Consider the following 18,914-nt stretch of genomic DNA (forward strand, 5'->3'; position numbering starts at 1 on the left):
TTAGCATATTCCATGCTTTGAGCTATTTGTATTGCATTATCCATAGTAAAAGTGGCTCCGTCGTTTATAAGTCTTTCTGTTAATTTGCCGGATTTGCAACCGAACTTTAGGCGGTCAAGAATCATATATTGGTTGTTGATTGTCTTTATATGTATATAGTAAAAACTTCAAAAAGTATTCTTTTAAAACACCCAAAGAGTTTAGACATATTTAGCATGAAACATCTTCTAGTGAGTGTCCCCTGTCCCAGGGGGTCATAATATGTACACATCTTTTGGAATTGTAATGATTTCCCTTAGCAATAGCAACCTGTAATGTTTTTTTACACATGCACTATTTCAGATACTTATGAACTTTGTGATAACAGTTTAATATTTAGATTTTATATCTGCTTTTGTTTATAGTATACAATCTAACTTGTTCCTTGTCATTGAGTTTTTTATATTCAGGTGAGCGATTCCAGGGCCATCATGGCCCCCTTGTTTACCGTTTTTTTCTTTGTGTATTTGTCAGTCTTTCTAAGTTTAAGACAGATTCTAACCATCTAGAAAAAAATCTGTCTGACATGAAAGCCATGTCAGTTTAAATTTATCATCTGTTTTTGCAATAAAAAAGTTTTGTTATGCTTATTTATATATAGGTTTAATTTAGACACTAAAATGAACATTTTCTATACCTATTTTTACCATTATGTTTGTTTCATTTAGTGCTTAAGATATTAACACCAAGCCAAGATGAAGTATTTTTTATTTATGATTCCAATATTCATGTTGTTTTTGTTTTTGCAGGTCAAGCAATGTTTGTATATCATCATTTTTTTGTTTGTAAATATACCAATTTTTATTATCAAATTGTTTCATTTGTTTATAGACATTGGTTTGAATAGAAAATACAGATTATTGAAATAAAACCCATTTTTGTCTTCCTTATTTTCGATTTCATCTCATTGGATGATAAACAATGTATCTAGATCTATAGTGATGATGGTAATAAAGCTTTAAAGTCATAGACAGACTAACGGAAGTTATGCTCTGGTGCTCTGGACAAAAACACCATGGACATGCTGATTCAAGTATATCCTCTTTACAACTTTGTTGAGTGCGGGTTATAGCTATAGTAAGCGGTAATTTCAATGAAAGATTAGTTCCATATATCCCTGATGGTAATGGTCTTGATATACATTAACGTTTGTAGTCTGTTTTAATTCAGCCAACTTGAGTACTGTCTAAAGCTAATTTAAAACAATAAAATACAATTAATGATATACAATAAACACTGGTTATTAATTTTAAAAATTTAATGTAAAAAAGAAAGAAATATGATATTACATATATCACAAAGCATTAGTAAAATTACACTACCTTTTCCAACAACCAAAACAAGTCTTGTAAAATGGTTCTTTTGCAAACTACTTGTATATTTACATACAACATTAGTTCTATACTGACATCTTAATCTAACGTATTATAGTTATATGCTAGGAATTAAGCATTAGAGAGATTTGAAAATAAGATTGATTACCCGAGTCATACTCTATTTATTAATACATATTTATACTGATACAGAAGTATCTGCTAACAAGTAGTATTAGTAAATCATGGTTTTGAAAACTACTGAAATCTAGTTTCTGTGACCAAAAAGGAAATGAAACCTGTTAAAAAATGCAAAACAAGATCAACAAGGAAGGGCGGCATTAAATGAACACCTTTTTATTCCACTTTCTGAAATATTTTTCAATTCCCTTATTGACAATAGTAAATAGTACTTTTCCCACCAAATCTATGTAAACATCAAATATTATTGTTATTGATGAAATGTTAAAACATATATTTTATCTCGTTTTCACTTTTGAGGTCTGAAAACAATCTTACACCAATGGTTTAACATTAATTAATATTCAACTGCTGAAAAAAAATTTATGATTGAATTCCCCTTTGGAGCCCTATTCCTAATGCACAAGCTAAATTAAAGTATTGAGTTTTAAAAAACATGGCACAGCTCAATTAAAGTTAATATTGTGGATGTTCTGTTGAAGATAAACCCCCATTTTTGATGGAAACAAAATATTGTTATATTATATTAAGTAATTAGTAAAATTTGTTATTTTAAAACATAAGCTGGAATCTTGGATATGTCCAAAATATTTTTCACTTTAACACCCTGTATTATTAATCAATATGTATTGTCTTGTAAATTGCAACAAAAATTGTCATACAGACATTCAGTATCATACAGGAAAACAAATCATAAATACATGTACAAATAAACAAAAAATAACACAATAAATATTCAAACCAATAGAAAAAGTATAATATATATCGCCAGCACTTATAATGAATAAAATATAATGAAACAACATGTCATAAAAGGCAATTATACACAAGTAAGGGCTATGCCATATACAATATTTACACAAACATATTTCATATGTGTATACACAACACATGTAAACATCTAATGAACATCCTACATAATTAGCACTATAAAACACATTTTAGAGTTATAAACAACAGTCAACAGCAATTATCACAAAATGTACAAAAAAGCGAAAAGTTTAACAGTAAATTATGTTCCCTAAGAGAAAAATAAATCAGTTTTATTCATCTTATGCACTGAAAAAGCATGTTTGAATATTTAGTATCTTACAGTTACTTGCTTACTTTAGACATATAACAGCTAATTTGCTTTAGCCTTATATATGAAAAATAATCAGTTTGTATGTTTTAGTAATTTAACGTTGGATGTCATGTGGGTTTTTTTTTATATATTTTATATATTAGTTTGAGTAATCTAACCTTGAAAAACTTCATATGCCTTAAATCAGTTCACAAATCTAAATTATTTAACATTGAATCAGTCCCATTTGTTCAAGTCACAGCCAATATACTTTTGTCTTAATCTTGAATCAGCCAATATACTCCAGAATTAACCTTGAATCAGCCAATATACTCCAGAATTAACCTTGAATCAGCCGGTAAACTCCAGAATTAACCTTGAATCAGCTCTTCATCACTATCATCAATGTCATCACTCTCCACCTCACCATCTATAGATGACTTTGACTTCTTACAGATAGCAACCAGGAAACCAATCAAGATAAACTGAAAAATAAATAACAAATGTCAATTTAACGAGAAGTACTCGTAAGATATATGTCCCCATTCCTAAATCTTTATCTTTACAGTACCTACCACCCTATTCAACATTAACCAACCACCATAATTTCTACATAGTTTACTTGATTCAACAATGGAGAAAATTTTTTATCAACTAAATCAAGCAAGGAATGAACTCTTTCCCACGATATACTATATATGTTAGGTCCATACACAAACATGTGCGAGCGCATGTTTTCCAGTTGAAAGGATGTAATCCTGTTTATCTTGAAATACTTACAATTTAAAGATTTAAATTACAATATACAATTAACTGACCAAGAGAAAGGCCCAGGTACACCAGTAATAAGCTGCTCCAAAGAACCACATCTTGTAGAAAAATCTTGTTAGTAATAGTGACATCCTGGTGATTATACACTCTTCTGCAAGGATAGAATAAATTTTAGGCATATCATCATATAATAACAATACATGTACATGTATTGTTAAGACATACATAACAAAATATAAATAGCAAACTAAAACTTGATACTTATTGACACAGATTTCGTAATAATAAAGAACTAAAGTATTTTAAATGATAACGGTGAATAAAAGAGATAAAGTAAAACAAAATGATCTAAACAGAAAGGACATATGAAATTCCACTTGATTTATACAAGTTATAAGTATCCAAACATCATAATGAGAAATGTTGTAACTCTTATTACCGGCATTATTTTAAATAAAAGATGTACAAATGTACGTCTCAATTTCAAAATTAGTGAAACATATGATGGCAAAATTCATAAATGAATTAATACTTTATTACATTTGAAAATCCAAAATTTAATGTATTGATTAACACTAATTTCAAACAAAATCTATGCATGAATTCAGTACATACCCTCTCCTTGGTTTGTACTGCATTTCTCTGTCTTTGTACTGTTAGATTCCTAAATATTTAAAAAAAAAAAATTTTTTTTCGAGTATTGATCAATGATTGATAAATTAGTAGATAGCTGGAGGTTATACATATCACTGACACTGTTAAAATTTTGTCTTAAAGTGACTTCAAGTCTTCAACTTTGGTGGAAAAAGATCTCAGGAGCCCCTCTGTGCATTATTTCAGACACAAGCTGGCACCTGAGTAGAACCACTGTCTTTCCTAAACCTAGCTGGATAGATGAGGTAAATATCATACAGAGATTATCTCATACAAATGGGCAGAGTAAACCATTCTCAACAATCTGACATTATGTAAGGTTAACGTACATGACAAAAGAAACTTACTAAGATGCCTTCATTTCTCAGTTTTGTAAGATCTTACATTAAGAAACATCATATTTCTATGACACGGCACTTTTGCATAAACTTTTATATCATGTAATTTTACTGGTACAAAAAAGAATGTTTTAATATTACCAAACAACTGATTATTCATAGTAAAATCGAAAGCAACAAAACAATATCTGTCACTATACAATGATGAAGATAATTACCTGAAAATGTTGACTGCCATAAGAGGAGTATTGGGGTGTAAGTTCATACAGAATGATGTTAATTCCAAGCTGTATAAACATCAGTATCATACACATCATTAAAATACCCTGAGGTCGGGTACGCCGGGGTCGTATCTTGTACATCTACAAGCAAAAACAAAAACTAAATTTAATGTGAAATTTGAAGCGCAATAAATATAATTTTACTTCTTAGTATGTATATAGAATAACTGCATATATTAATAATCATAAAGCAAAACCAAGGGACCAGTCTAAAAAGTGACAGTCATAAATAAGAAACTTTGGACCATTCTAATAATGTAAAGTTATAACAAGGAAAACTGCAGAAAATTCTAAAAATTGTTATATTATAATGAAGAAACTGAAGACTAATTCATCAATATCAAATGAATACCAGATACAGCCAATTAGGGCTTTAAAATATTTAACCTAGCATTAAATCAACTAGTTATATCAAAAAGTAAAGCTTTGAAATCCTCTGAAAAATAGTTACAAGTATGTCAAACAAAAGTTTAAAAAGGTATAATGATAAGAATACCCTCAGACAGAAGAACCATATTCCAATGTTCCGAATACCAGCCATAGAACTTATCACCAGGTACAAAACAAGAGCTGCAAACAATATGTAGTCCAATGGGAATGCCTGAAACATACATAAAATATACAATAAAACAACATGTGGCATAAATTCAAATATACTATACCGGTATATAAATGTACTAGTAAGTACTTTTACTAATCAAAATGAATAATCAAAACACCTTTTAACCTTTTAAGTAAGGCATTGGTTGCATTTTACATACATGAGTATATCATTTAAGTTTTCTTACAGCTATTCTATATCATGTATATTTATGAATACGGTAATTACTATCTATATTATACAATGAGTATTTGCACACACCTTCTGACAGAAGACAAGCACTATATCAACAGGGTTAGGTAATGTTGATTTAGGCAAGGCATACCCTAATTTAGGGCCTAGACTGTTCATTGTCTTGTCAATACTGAAAAAAAAAAATGTCATGAATGTACATTTTTTAAAAACATCAAAGACTGACTAAGAAAAACAAATATACAGTTATAAAACACTGCAAGCTTTTAATAATCTAAAATTGGACTATGCTTTTGATTTGAAGTCATTCTGTACTTCCTATTGTTTAAAATTAGGTGAGAACCAATTTCATGGAAGCAAACACCTTAATCTGTAAACTAACTGCCCTAGCGTTCAGCTATCGCAAGCTTTACCTACATATATACCTCTTCTATGGTGCTAGTCTTGCTTACTTTCTAAAGGTAAGCTTGTAACTTAAGTAAGCTGATAACCTCTACTACAGTAATATTAATAAGAAAAAGAAGCAAGAAAAATGGGTTTTTTTCTAGAACCCAGCAATCTATCTGTATATGTATCTTACAATTTTACTTACATTCATCTTCTCAATTTTATATTGAGCAAAAAATAAGTCAGAAATAGGAAAACTTTAATCTATTGGAACTTACTTGGTAAGAAGTAGAGAAAGGAAGACCAAGATGGCCACCAATATCAACAAGATACCAAACACAACAGCAAATGGTCGTAAAACAAGCCAACATTTCTGACAACAGGTGTCTCTTGCTTCTAGGTGGCGCTCTTGTCTCTCCATTAATGCCCCCGACTCTTCAAGATCTGACACCCTGGCAGCATCCCGACTTGACATGCTTCGACCTCCAGAGTACTAGAAAATATACATGTATCTTTTTTTCATAAATGACCATCCAAAATAATATATCTTTTGTAAATCATTTATTCAATAATCGATTCCCATACATTATTAAATATTGGAGACCATTTCTTAGGCATTACCTTGGGGATGATGTTCTTGAAATAGGAAATATCTATTATATCAAGATTTTGCAGAAAAGTAATGAGCGTTTCCTTGTTACATTACATGTATAAAAGACTTTATCATGATACTGTAAGGGTTTACTGTCACTTACAAACTTATTGTTGAACAGGGAATGCTAGCATAGTGGTAAAAATGCCTCTCAAACCAAAGACTGTGCACTTCATACCATGCATCCCATAGGGCAACATTACTTGTTGGTTCCAGGTTTGAGGCTCAAAGTAATTAAAATAAGTTTCAAGAACTGTTTCACTTCAATAAATAAAAAGAAAACATAGCATGATACTAAAAAGTAAAAGCTGGCTACCTTGTTTTTAATGGCTTGAATCCTATCTCTATTGTCAGATCTTCTACTCTGTACTTCCAACCTCTCTCGCCTCACATTTCTATTTCCTCGTATCAGATCTATCGGTAAAATGGCCATCCCATAAGCCTAGAATACAAATTTCTTGCATGAGAGGATGACCACCTTACTATTTAAATAAAGCAAACTGTTTGTATAAATCACAGATTTCTATAAGATGTTTATCAATTACATATGAATTATACATATCTAAAAATAAAAGACACTTTGATGATTATATTGATATGCATACTAAGAAATATATCTTTTCACTAAAAGCTTAAGTAGAGATTTGCTTAATGTGTAAAATGAAAATGTGAAGAAAGAACTAATTTCCTTTAAATTCAAACCATTACTCTGGTATTGGTAAAATAACAAAAGATATTATGCTATTAAACCATTATTCTGATATAGGTAAAATAACAAAAGACATACATTAACTTACAGTATATGTGAAGAGAGCCAACATTCCAATGAGACTGAGTATACTGATAACCAATGACAAACTGTTCTCTATCCCTGGTATATATAACATACATTATAAATAACTACTTAAACATTAAACATTCATATGTTAAACAAAGATGAGCTGTCCATAAGACAACATGCTTGACTTTTCTCAGTGTCCGATAGTAAGTAAAGAGGCATAACTCGGTAAAATGTTAACTCAGAGTTATGTAACATAATCCCAAAAAACCATGTGGGAAGTTTCAACTTATTCTCAGGATTTTTTTTTTGATATACCAACTTGCACACAAAAACTTAGCCAAAGTATGATGGCAATACAAACACCAAGCTGGCGTGAGTACAATAGCTCACCTTTTTCTTCAGATAGTCAAGCCAAAACCTAAAAACTTGTTTTAATGCAAATGTTACAATAACATGGTATTAAAAAAGGAATACATAACTACATTTGATATGACTTTTTTACATCTTTCATCTCTTTCAATGAAACAATGAAGCTGACTACAAACTTTTTTTCACAATTCAACCTAATAAAGCTTAAACTATAATTGTGTACAATATTATAACTAATGTAAGATCTTATATATAAACATAGCTTACAGTTACTCTCCATATCAAACAAAGCTTCAACCTTCTGCCATTCTGTAGCATTCTGGTTCTTTGTTGGTACCTTCTTTGTATGAACAAGAGCTCTGAAATAAAGCAATTTGCCTTCTATTATGAACTTTAGCCATTTGCATTCAATCATAAAATTTAAGCAATTTGCAGTCAATTAAAAGCTTTCAATTAAATACAATCTTATAGCAATTTGCATTTAATTATGATTAAAAACTTTAAGCAATTGCATTCAAATTTGAACTTTTATAAATTTGCATTCAAATATGGCCTTTTAACAATTTGCATTCATATTTTGAACTTTAAGCAATACAGTTGTATATTGGCGATGAACATTGTACATGCTTATGCCAATAAAACTATTGAATTGAATTGAAATTGCATTCAATATTAAAATTTAAGCAGTTTGCATTCAATTATCAGCTCATAGTTACTTGCATTCAATTTATAACAGACTTCTTGGGCTTGTCTGTGTAAACACACAAAATATAACTCTATTTCTTACCCAATGAGGAGAAGAACAAATATCACTATAAGAAATACAATTGAGTACTTCAAAGCACCACAACATCTCTGTAAAATAATAAAATAAATATTAACAAAATTGTTAAAACAATGTGTCTCTACAACAATATTCATTTGTTCAGTATAACACATAATTATATGTGTATTAAATTTTGCAAAAAGAGTATTTCTGTAAGGAATAATTAATGGTCTGCTACATTTATTCTTCAGGCAGATAAAATTAAAATAGTTTTTAAAGGGGGAATTTCTTTCTTTTTTAAAAGGGAAAATATACATGTTATTATATGTCTGACAAATCTATAAACTGGCCAAGATTTTGATTTCAGTAACACTTAAATTCAAAACAGACAGTGATGCAATTTCAAATCCAAATCTGACAAGTGTATCCAACAATATTGTTAGGGGGATAGTAAAACAAATAGTATAAACTTACAGATTTACATGTGGCATCATCCTCCCTTTCCTCATAGAAGAAGTACATGAATGGCAGCAGGAGAAACATGCAGAATGTTATAAGACCATACATTGCTGAAATATAACATATGCCATAACCACATGTTCATATGCACGATTCTAGTAAACTCGGGTAGATTCTATGTAAATTAAAAGATATGAAAAGTATCTTAATGGCCCAGTTCAATTTTAAAATAACTCTCATATTAATAATGACTTTGCCCATACACCCTGGGAAAAGAGATGATAAATCAAGGTTTTAAAGGGTAAGCACCTTATAGGTGCAATGAATGAGGTAAAAATTTACATATGAATAAACTTTGATCTTGATCCAAACAAATGATATAACAATGTGTATCAATAACATAACATATTCCATATGCATTTATTTCAGCAACTTTTTCAAATTTTGTAGAGAAAACAGATCAGTACATTTAAAATAAGGTTAAGAAGTTTTAATAAATTCATCAACAACTTAACAAATACTGCTTTACTTACTGTAATAGCCAATCAGAACTGACTGCTCCACTGAATGTCTCGTCTCATTACTGACAGCCCATTCCTGAAATACAATTATATAAGATTAGTTTGATATTTATATATAAAAGAAAGAATGGTCTTTCAAAGAATGAAAACTGTCGTGAAACATTTAAAATCATTTAAAATTCAAAATAACTTTTATAAGCTTAAGTTATGTTCAATTCCTATTACATGTAGCTTCTAGCTAAAAATAATTTCTTGTTTATTCTTAATAAGTTAACCTTAAAATTTCATTTACAGATCTAAATCAATCAAATTTGATTTTCATTATGAGCAAATTCCATGTATTCTGAAATTAAAGAATAGCAAATGAATAACAAGAGTAAAGTTCATTGAAATAAGAAAATATAAATTCTTATTCCATTTCATGAAGACAAAAATATAACCAAAGACTTACACTAAATGTGCCATCCGAATTCTTCATAAACGACACAAGAAAAACATCAACTGGGATCAATGCAGTTGTCATCAAGGTAACACTTAATGCAAGTATAGCACATATTGTTGTTGACCATTCACTGTCATGCTTACTTGTGTAATATTTGATGTAAATACTTGAAAACAACAGAACAAGCTGAAATGAATGATAAATAACAGTCATGTAATTTCAGCAAATTTCAATTGTTTAACCTTGACGATAAAGGTTAATGTCCTATCAAAATATTTCAAAATGTTGGTTTAGTGATGTATGTGGGTTTTTTTGTCCAAAAATAAATTAAATCTTTAAATAAATAACAAAATTATGACAATCTATGCTAAATTCAATATCTGACATTGAGGGTCAAGGTTAGATCAAGGTCAAGGTCACATTTATAAATTGTTTAACAATAAGGGTTTAATGTCATAAGGTTTCTTTTGTCCAAGAATAAATTAAATCCATAGACAAAACAAAGTTATGACAATCTAAGCTACATTCAATATTTGACTTTGCAGGTCAAGGTCATTTATATGTCAAGGGCATATTTGAATTATTGAACATGACATTTGTTACAAGTGATTGTTTGTCCAAGAATCCAGAAATAAATAACAAAGATATATAAGGCCAATTGTAGACAATTTCACTAATTTAACCTTTTAGTAGTGTCAAGATCAAATTTAGATCAAGGTCCAGTTCAATTCAATTTTCTTTAATGTTTTGTCCCAAGGATTGTTGTGCCAAAGTATGAAGACAATCCATTCATTAAGTAAAAAGTTATAGCCAGTTATAGCAACAAACTGAGGAATTACAATAATTTTACCTTCAAGGTCAAGGTCATATTGAGTCAAGGTCAAATTGTGTTTGATCTCCTTAAAGACAGTGATTGCTTTGCTCAAGTATTAAGACAAGCTATTCATAAAAACAAAGTTATCGCCAAAGATATAATTACCTGCTTAAAATAATGGTTAAATATGTGTAAATCAAATCAGCGCATTTACTCATAACATTAATCTAATTTATTACTTATAATTCTGAAGTTAAATAAAATATATACAAATGAGATTAGTAATTGTTAGTTCTGTTCAAGCCTATAATTTTCTTATTCAGTATCTCTAAATCAAATGTTTACTATAACAAGAACTGTCATAATTATGTAAACTAGAACTGTGTCCAAAGGACACGGATGCCCCCACTGACAACATATATATGGTATATAGTGAAAAAATCAACAAAGGGTCATAATTCTGTTAAATTTGGTCGCAGCAAAAATTCCTTCCTTTACTACCATCTACACATTAAGGTTGTTCATCCCTGGAAGTTTAAGCAAAATCTGCCATCTGGTTTAAGAGGAGTTGCGTTCACAAAATTTCTACATAGTATATAGTGAAAAAATCAACAAAGGGCCATAATTCTGTTAAATTTGGTCGCAGCGAAAATTCCTTCCTTTACTACCATCTACATATTAAGGTTGTTCATCCCTGGAAGTTTAGGCAAAATCTGCCATCTGGTTTAAGAGGATTTGTGTTCACAAAATTTCTATATGGTATATAGTGAAAAAATCAACAAAGGGCCATAATTCTGTTAAATTTGGTCGCAGCAAAAATTCCTTCCTTTACTACCATCTACACATTAAGGTTGTTCATCCCTGGAAGTTTAGGCAAAATCTGCCATCTGGTTTAAGAGGAGTTGCATTCACAAAATTTCTACATAGTATATAGTGAAAAAATCAACAAAGGGCCATAATTCTGTTATATTTTGTCGCAGCAAAAATTCCTTCCTTTACTACCATCTACACATTAAGGTTGTTCATCCCTGGAAGTTTAGGCAAAATCTGCCATCCGGTTTAAGAGGAGTTGCGTTCACAAAATTTCTATATGGTATATAGTGAAAAAATCAACAAAGGGCCATAATTCTGTTAAATTTGGTTGCAGCAAAAATTCCTTCCTTTACTACCATTTACACATTAAGGTTGTTCATCCCTGAAAGTTTAAGCAAAATCTGCTATCCGGTTTAAGAGGAGTTGCGTTCACAAGATTTTGGGACGTACGGACAGACGGACGGACGTACGGCGTGACAGATGGACAAACAGACAAGTGCAACGCTATATGCTCCCACTCTGTGGGGGCATAAAAAGCAAATCACGCAAAAACTTAACCAAGAATTTCTAAGTCGAAAAAGGGGCATAATTATGTAAAAAAGCCAATCAGAGTTATAAGGACTTGTGCCAATCATCTTAGATAATCACAGAGAACAACTGTGTGAAGTTTCAATCCATTCCCTTCAGTAGTTATGGAGATACCAACTTACACGCAAAAACTTAACCAAGAATTTCTAAGTCGAAAAAGAGGCATAATTATGTAAAAAAGCAAATCAGAGTTATGGGACTTGTGCCAATCATCTTAGATAATCACAGAGAACAAGTGTGTGAAGTTTCAATCCATTCCCTTCAGTAGTTATGGAGATACCAGCTTACATGCAAAAACTTAACCACGGGGACGCCGACGCCGACAAATGGGTGACTGCATTAGCTCGATTATTCTGCGAATAGTCGAGCTAAAAACAAATCAAGAGTAATGGGACTTGTGCCAATCATGTAAATTAATCACAGAGAACAAGTGTGTGAAGTTTCAATCCATTCCCTTCAGTAGTTATGGAGATACCAGCTTACATGTAAAAACTTAACCACAGATTTATTGGACATGGCTGTTCATCCTATAAAATTTTACAGCTGTAGGTTGATTAATACTTAAGTTATTGAGTGTAAACTGTTTTCAGTTTTAAGGTAATAGTGACCTTGACCTTTGACCTTGTGACCCCAAAATCAATTAGGGTGTTCTACCCAATATGGACAATCATCCTATGAAGTTTGAATACTGTGGCCAAAATGGAAATTTAATTATGCTCCGGAAACATTTTTCAGTTTTAAGGTAATAGTGACCTTGACCTTTGACCTTGTGACCCCAAAATCTATTGGGATCTTCCCCTATATATGGACAATCATCCTATGAAGTTTGAATACTGTGGCCAAAATGGAACTTAAATTATGCTCCGGAAAAAAACCATTTTCAGTTTTAAGGAAATAGTGACCTTAAACCTTTGACCTTGTGGCCCCAAAATCAATAGAGGTGTTCTACCTATGGACATCATCCAATGAAGTCTGAATACTGTGGGCCAAATAGAAATTGAGTTATGCTCCGAAAACCATTTTCAGTGTTAGGGTAATAATGACCTTGACCTTTGGCCTTGTGACCCCAAAATCAATAGGGGTCTTCTGCCCAATCTGGACAATCATCCTATGAAGTTTGAATACTGTGGGCCAAATGGAACTTAAGTTATGCTCCGGAAACCAAATTGCTAACGGACGAACGCCAGGGGGTATAACATAATATGCCCGAAAGCAAATCAGAGTTATGGGACTTGTGCCAATCATGTTAGATAATCACAGAGAACAAATGTGTGAAGTTTCAATCCATTCCCTTCAGTAGTTATGGAGATACCAGCTTACACGCAAAAACTTAACCAAGAATTTCTAAGTCCAAAAAGGGGCATAATTATGCAAGAAAGCAAATAAGAGTTAAAGAACTTGTGCTTATCATGTAAAATAATCACAGAGAACAAGTGTGTGAAGTTTCAATCCATTCCCTTCAGTAGTTATGGAGATACCAGCTTACATGCAAAAACCTAACCACAGGGACGCCGACGCCAACAAATGGGTGACTGCATTAGCTCGATTATTCTGCGAATAGTCGAGCTAAAAAGTATACCATTTTAATAAACACAAAAATACCAAAACCATTTATAAACATTTTCAATCCAAATATATAAATCAAAGGCCTGAAGGGCCATAATGGCTTATGGGTTTGATAAACTAAGATAAGATAATCTTTATTTATAGTCGGTTACATAAAACATATAAACATTAGCTATATAAGCTATTTTCCGACATAACAGACTATCCTTTAACAATACAAACAAACAATCTGTATAAAAGAAAATATATAAAAGGATTAAGAAGATCAATGTACATTTATGAGTGACTCTGTAAAACAAATTAGATTTATAAGCACATATAAATATGGATAAGATAATATTAATTGATTAAAAGCAAATATAACACTACAATCAAACATCACAGAATATTACATCATACAAGAATTCCATTTTATGTACACAACCCTTAAATCAGAATTAGAATTTTTTTTTAAAAAATTTAAAATTTTTTAAATAAATTCAAAATAATAATGATTCAATCTTATTTCAATATAGTTGACCTAAAGTCCAGCATGATGCTTGAGCATATATCAGTAGCAGCATCTGATATATACTCAATCATGAAAATATGGGTGTAACTAAAACATGTGCAAGCATCAAAATAAAATTTGAAATGTTTGTGTAACAGTTGCTGATCTGAGCTGGCCTAGACAAAGTCATGCGGGGAAAGCTTATTTAAAAAGAAAAAACATACATGTATATATAAATACATACATACATATATTAATTAATACCGAATTAAATTAAAAGTAGAAATAACTAGAACTGCCACTATCATGGCGTGAATACCCCCGCATACCACTTTGTCAGAATCAACAGTGGCCATTTAGAGCTCAAGGACAACCTCCCTGCCATTACTAAGCCAGTGCATTGCTAAGTTATGTATTCTACATGCTTCAAATGTGAAAATGTCAAAATCAATACATTGCGGACAGGACATTCTTTAGCAATTGAGAAGAAAAGCTTTTTTTTGTCAAGGTCCCTGTGACCTTGACCTTTGACCCAGTGACCTCAAAATCAATAGGGGTCAACTTATAGTCATGATCAACATCCATGCCAAATATGAAGACTGTGGGTCAAAGGAATCTTAAGTTAATGGGTGGACAAACTTTTTGAAGTCAAAGTCCCTATGACCTTGACCTTTGATCCAGTGACCTCAAAATCAAAAGGGGTCATCTACTAATCATGACTAACCTCCATTCCAAATATGAAGACTGTGGGTCATAGGAATCTTAAGTTATTGGGCGGACAAGCTTTTTGAAGTCAAGGCCCCTGTGACCTTTACCTTTGACCTGGTGACCTCAAAATCAATAGGGGTCATCTACTAATCATGACTAACCTCCATGCCAAATATGAAGACTGTGGGTCAAGGGAATCTTAAGTTATAGGGCGGACAAGCTTTTTGAAGTCAAGGCCCCTGTGACCTTGACCTTTGACATGGTGACCTCAAAGTCAATAGGGGTCATCTACTAATCATGACTAAGCTCCATGCCAAATATGAAGACTGTGGGTCAAAGGAATCTTAAGTTATTGGGCGGACAAGCTTTTTGAAGTCAAGGCCCCTGTGACCTTGACCTTTGATCCAGTGACCTCAAAGTCAATAGGGGTCATCTAATTATCATGACTAGCCTCCATGCCAAATATGAAGACTGTGGGTCAAAGGAATCTTAAGTTATTGGTCGGACAAGCTTTTTGAAGTCAAGGCCCCTGTGACCTTGACCTTTGACCTGGTGACCTCAAAGTCAATAGGGGTCATCTACTAATCAATGCCAAATATGAAGACTATGGGTCAAAGGAATCTTAAGTTATTTGGCGGACAAGCTTTTTGAAGTCAAGGCCCCTGTGACCTTGACCTTTGACCTGGTGACCTCAAAATCAATAGGGGTCATCTACTAATCATGACTATCCATCATTCCAAATATGAAGACTATGGGTCAAAGGAATCTTAAGTTATTGGGCGGACAAGCTTTTTGAAGTCAGGGCCCCTGTGACCTTGACCTTTGACCTGGTGACCTCAAAATCAGTAGGGGTCATCTACTAATCACGATTTACCTCCATGCCAAATATGAAGACTGTGGGTCAAAGGAATCTTAAGTTATTGGGCGGACAAGCTTTTTGAAGTCAAGGCCCCTGTGACCTTGACCTTTGACCTGGTGACTTCAAAATCAATAGGGGTCATCTACTAATCATGACTAACCTCCATGCCAAATATGACGACTGTAGGTCAAAGGAATCTTAAGTTATTGGGCGGACAAGCTTTTTGAAGTCAAGGCCCCTGTGACCTTGACCTTTGACGTAGTGACCTCAAAATCAATAGGGGTCATCTACTAATCATGACTAACCTCCATGCCAAATATGAAGACTAAGGGTCAAAGGAATCTTAAGTTATTGGGCGGACAAGAAAAAACCGACGGACGGCCGGACAGCCGGACGGACAAGCTGATTCCAGTATACCCCCCTTACAACTTTGTTGAGCGGGGGTATAAAAAGGTAAAAAAAAACTGTAAAAAGCTATTGTCCCCATAATGGGATATGTGAAAAGCTGATCAGCAGCTGCCACACACTCAAACACTAACACACTAATAAATGACTACAAATATGACGAAAAGCATCATGTTCATGATATCTTGAAGTTTAGAGAAAATACTCAAAGGCATATCGCTTTCAATGTCATAGATTATCTTTCAAAACAACCTATTACAACTATTTGTGATACATTTTAATTTTTAAGACAAAGTAACATTTTTCACTCAGTTAATCTGTTTTATTACTTAAATCTTAATTATTTTCAAAAAGCATATCTGTTGTGCCTGTTTGGCTGGAAAAAAAAATTCCCTTGTTGCACTTGTTGCACCAAAAAAACTTCGTTGTTTTTTTTAGTCATAGCCTCCTTAATTTAAGAGTTCCCTGCCCTTCATTTCAAACTTGACTTAAAACATGGTGCTGTTGCCATATTATTTTTATTCCTGCTAAATTTTGAGTATATTCAAATTGAAATAATTAATTAATTTATATTCACTGGTACACATAATGAAAATGATAATGTACATAGAAAAAAATTAAACTTACTAAAAGATATGTATTTCATTAAGCACAAACATTAGACTTTACAACATTTGAAGTCAGAACTATTTTGTGTCATCCATGTTAATAGCGAGCTCGAAGAGCTGGCCCGAAGGGCCTGCTCGCAAAGCGAGCTTTATGGTAACACAAGTACCTGCTAGATAGTGATGGTTTTGAAAACTTTCGTCCGAAGTACTGATTGACACATCGCAACTTTTCGAATTACAAGATAACAATAAAAACAGAGATATTCGGATTGAAAACGGAAGTGTAGACTGGTGTCCTGCGCACTTATATGGGAACCATATTAGGACAGGGAACCAGAATAAACGAAAGCAGTGTATAAAATACCGAATGACAATTTTAAAACGAAAAATGTAAAATAAAAATGAACGATTATTTTATACTATTTCACAGTAAGGGAAATGTAAATCTAGCTCGCTTTGAGGCTTTGTCTTTTTCATATTATATAATGAACTGTTTGCTATAAAGATTATTCAGAAACAAGATGGACGTATCTTAAACTGCATAAAGAGAGAAGCTAACATGTCATCAGTGGGCTGAATTTATATATCACCACTAGCAGCAGTGAGTTTGATGTTAGCTACTCCTTTATTGAAAGACTTCACATTTACATTTTTTATCAAAAAATGCTGACCGATATCTGACAAATGTTACCACTGTAACCTTGTGTAACCCTTGTCATGTGGGGGTGAAACAGTGATTTTTTTCCCAGTATTTTACAGCAGTATAAAGGCTGTTTCCCCTAGCTAAAAATAGGTATATTTTCCCCTAAAAAAAGCTAATATTTTCACCTGTAATGCCCTGTGCACTTCACCAGAACCATTTCTTAACAGCATCTGACTTATTATATCAGCTAGAATCCCTATAGCCTCTGCTATGTACCATGCATTATAAATTGAATTGAAATTAAAAATTTTATAAAATGTGTGGGTAAATTCCACTCTCAGTTGTTGGAATTTGATTTCCCCCTTTTCTGATTTATCACGCTATATTTTCCCCTTCAGAAAGCCACAGGTTGTTTTGAAAATTGGATAAAAAATCACTGTGAAAAATAATTGTGATTTTGTGCCATATAGATGCTTTTGTGTGCAATGGTTATAATTTCACAACTCTCAGTTGTTCTTTTCAGTTTCAGTCCAAATACGCAAAATCATTTAAAAGCAAAAAATAGTTTTACCACAATGACAATAACAAAAGGAATCCATCCTGCTGCTAACACTGAATGTATAGAAGCAGTCATATTTTTTTCCTAAGATATTTTTATTTTTGTTAAATAGTCAGCTGACCATTTGTTTTTATCAAAGTCGTCAAACGCTTTGGAATTGCGGAAATAAAAATCTGTGTAATATAAAAGGCTGCTCGGATGTTGGTTCTCGTTTCTTCAAATGACCTTACGGTGAAGCCGGGAACAAAAAGAATAAAAACAAAGGGATTTAGCTCAATACAGGATTGGAGCCAAACTCCTCACAGCGGTTACGTCACGCTTTGCTACTTTAACCACTGCCACCACTGAAATCACGTGATGATAGTTGTATCATGTGACAAAAACATGGCGGCCAGTTTCAGAACGCCAGGGATCCCATATCAAACTGGCAGATTTATAATTACATCATTACCAGACAAAATAAGTTCAAGAAACACAATTTGTTATCACTTTAAAACAAGTGCCGGTCAAATCTTTTTGTGCAATCGTTCAATAACTGTTTATATTCTACCATTGTTTACTATGCATACGGTGTCACAGTGAAAATATATTTCGTTATGTTTACAAAATAATTTTTATACGTATATTTTTTTACTTTCTCGTACATTAAGCATAACTTTTTAACGAAAGAAAACTATAATGATATAAAGTATTATATTTTAAAATTAAAAGTGAAAAAAATATATCCGGCTATATTCGACCGAATTTACTTGTGGTGGCAGTGGTTACTGTACAGATCAGGGGAAGTAACCGCTGCGAGGAGTTTGGATTGGAGCAGTACCTGTAGACGCTTGCAGAAATCATGATCACAAAATAGACAAATATCGTTTTTTTCGCCGAATTTTACATTTTTCCTTGATTATCGTACTTGATTCGGTGTGAAAAGATGAATTAGACCTGTTAAAGTTCATTCCGTTGGGTAAAAAGACAAGATTTTAGCATTTTATCATTCAAGCGCCTTGTCCGGTTCATACCGGAATACGGTATTTAGT

The 18,914-nt window shown here is 32.3% G+C and overlaps 1 protein-coding gene across 1 annotated transcript; it reads right to left on the minus strand.

Moving 5' to 3' along the window:
• Nucleotides 1–1,279: 1,279 nt before the first annotated feature.
• Nucleotides 1,280–18,043, minus strand: LOC132730891 (probable lysosomal cobalamin transporter). Its single transcript, XM_060716975.1, has 15 exons — nt 17,896–18,043; nt 9,840–10,016; nt 9,401–9,464; nt 8,883–8,977; nt 8,430–8,497; nt 7,910–8,001; nt 7,290–7,363; nt 6,809–6,934; nt 6,119–6,333; nt 5,523–5,625; nt 5,157–5,261; nt 4,598–4,741; nt 4,003–4,051; nt 3,435–3,538; nt 1,280–3,101 (listed from the first exon to the last, which is right to left on the minus strand). The coding sequence occupies exons 1-15, from the start codon at nt 17,956–17,958 to the stop codon at nt 2,988–2,990; spliced, it is 1,593 nt and encodes a 530-aa protein (XP_060572958.1). The 5' UTR covers nt 17,959–18,043; the 3' UTR covers nt 1,280–2,987.
• Nucleotides 18,044–18,914: the final 871 nt, after the last annotated feature.

The sequence above is a fragment of the Ruditapes philippinarum genome, unplaced genomic scaffold (assembly GCF_026571515.1).
Source record: "Ruditapes philippinarum isolate M1 unplaced genomic scaffold, ASM2657151v2 ctg752_1_1_1_1, whole genome shotgun sequence".
Classification (NCBI taxonomy): Eukaryota; Metazoa; Mollusca; class Bivalvia; order Venerida; family Veneridae; genus Ruditapes; species Ruditapes philippinarum.

Bases quoted from the DNA above. Each gene is read 5' to 3' on its own strand.
- LOC132730891 (XM_060716975.1), bottom strand. From the start codon at position 17,958: ATGACTGCTTCTATACATTCAGTGTTAGCAGCAGGATGGATTCCTTTT. The intron at 8,498-8,882 runs GTAAGTTTATAC...ATTATTTTACAG, and splicing joins ATGATGCCACATGTAAATCT to AGATGTTGTGGTGCTTTGAA. The intron at 7,364-7,909 runs GTAAGCTATGTT...TATATATACCAG, and splicing joins GTTTGATATGGAGAGTAACT to GGATAGAGAACAGTTTGTCA.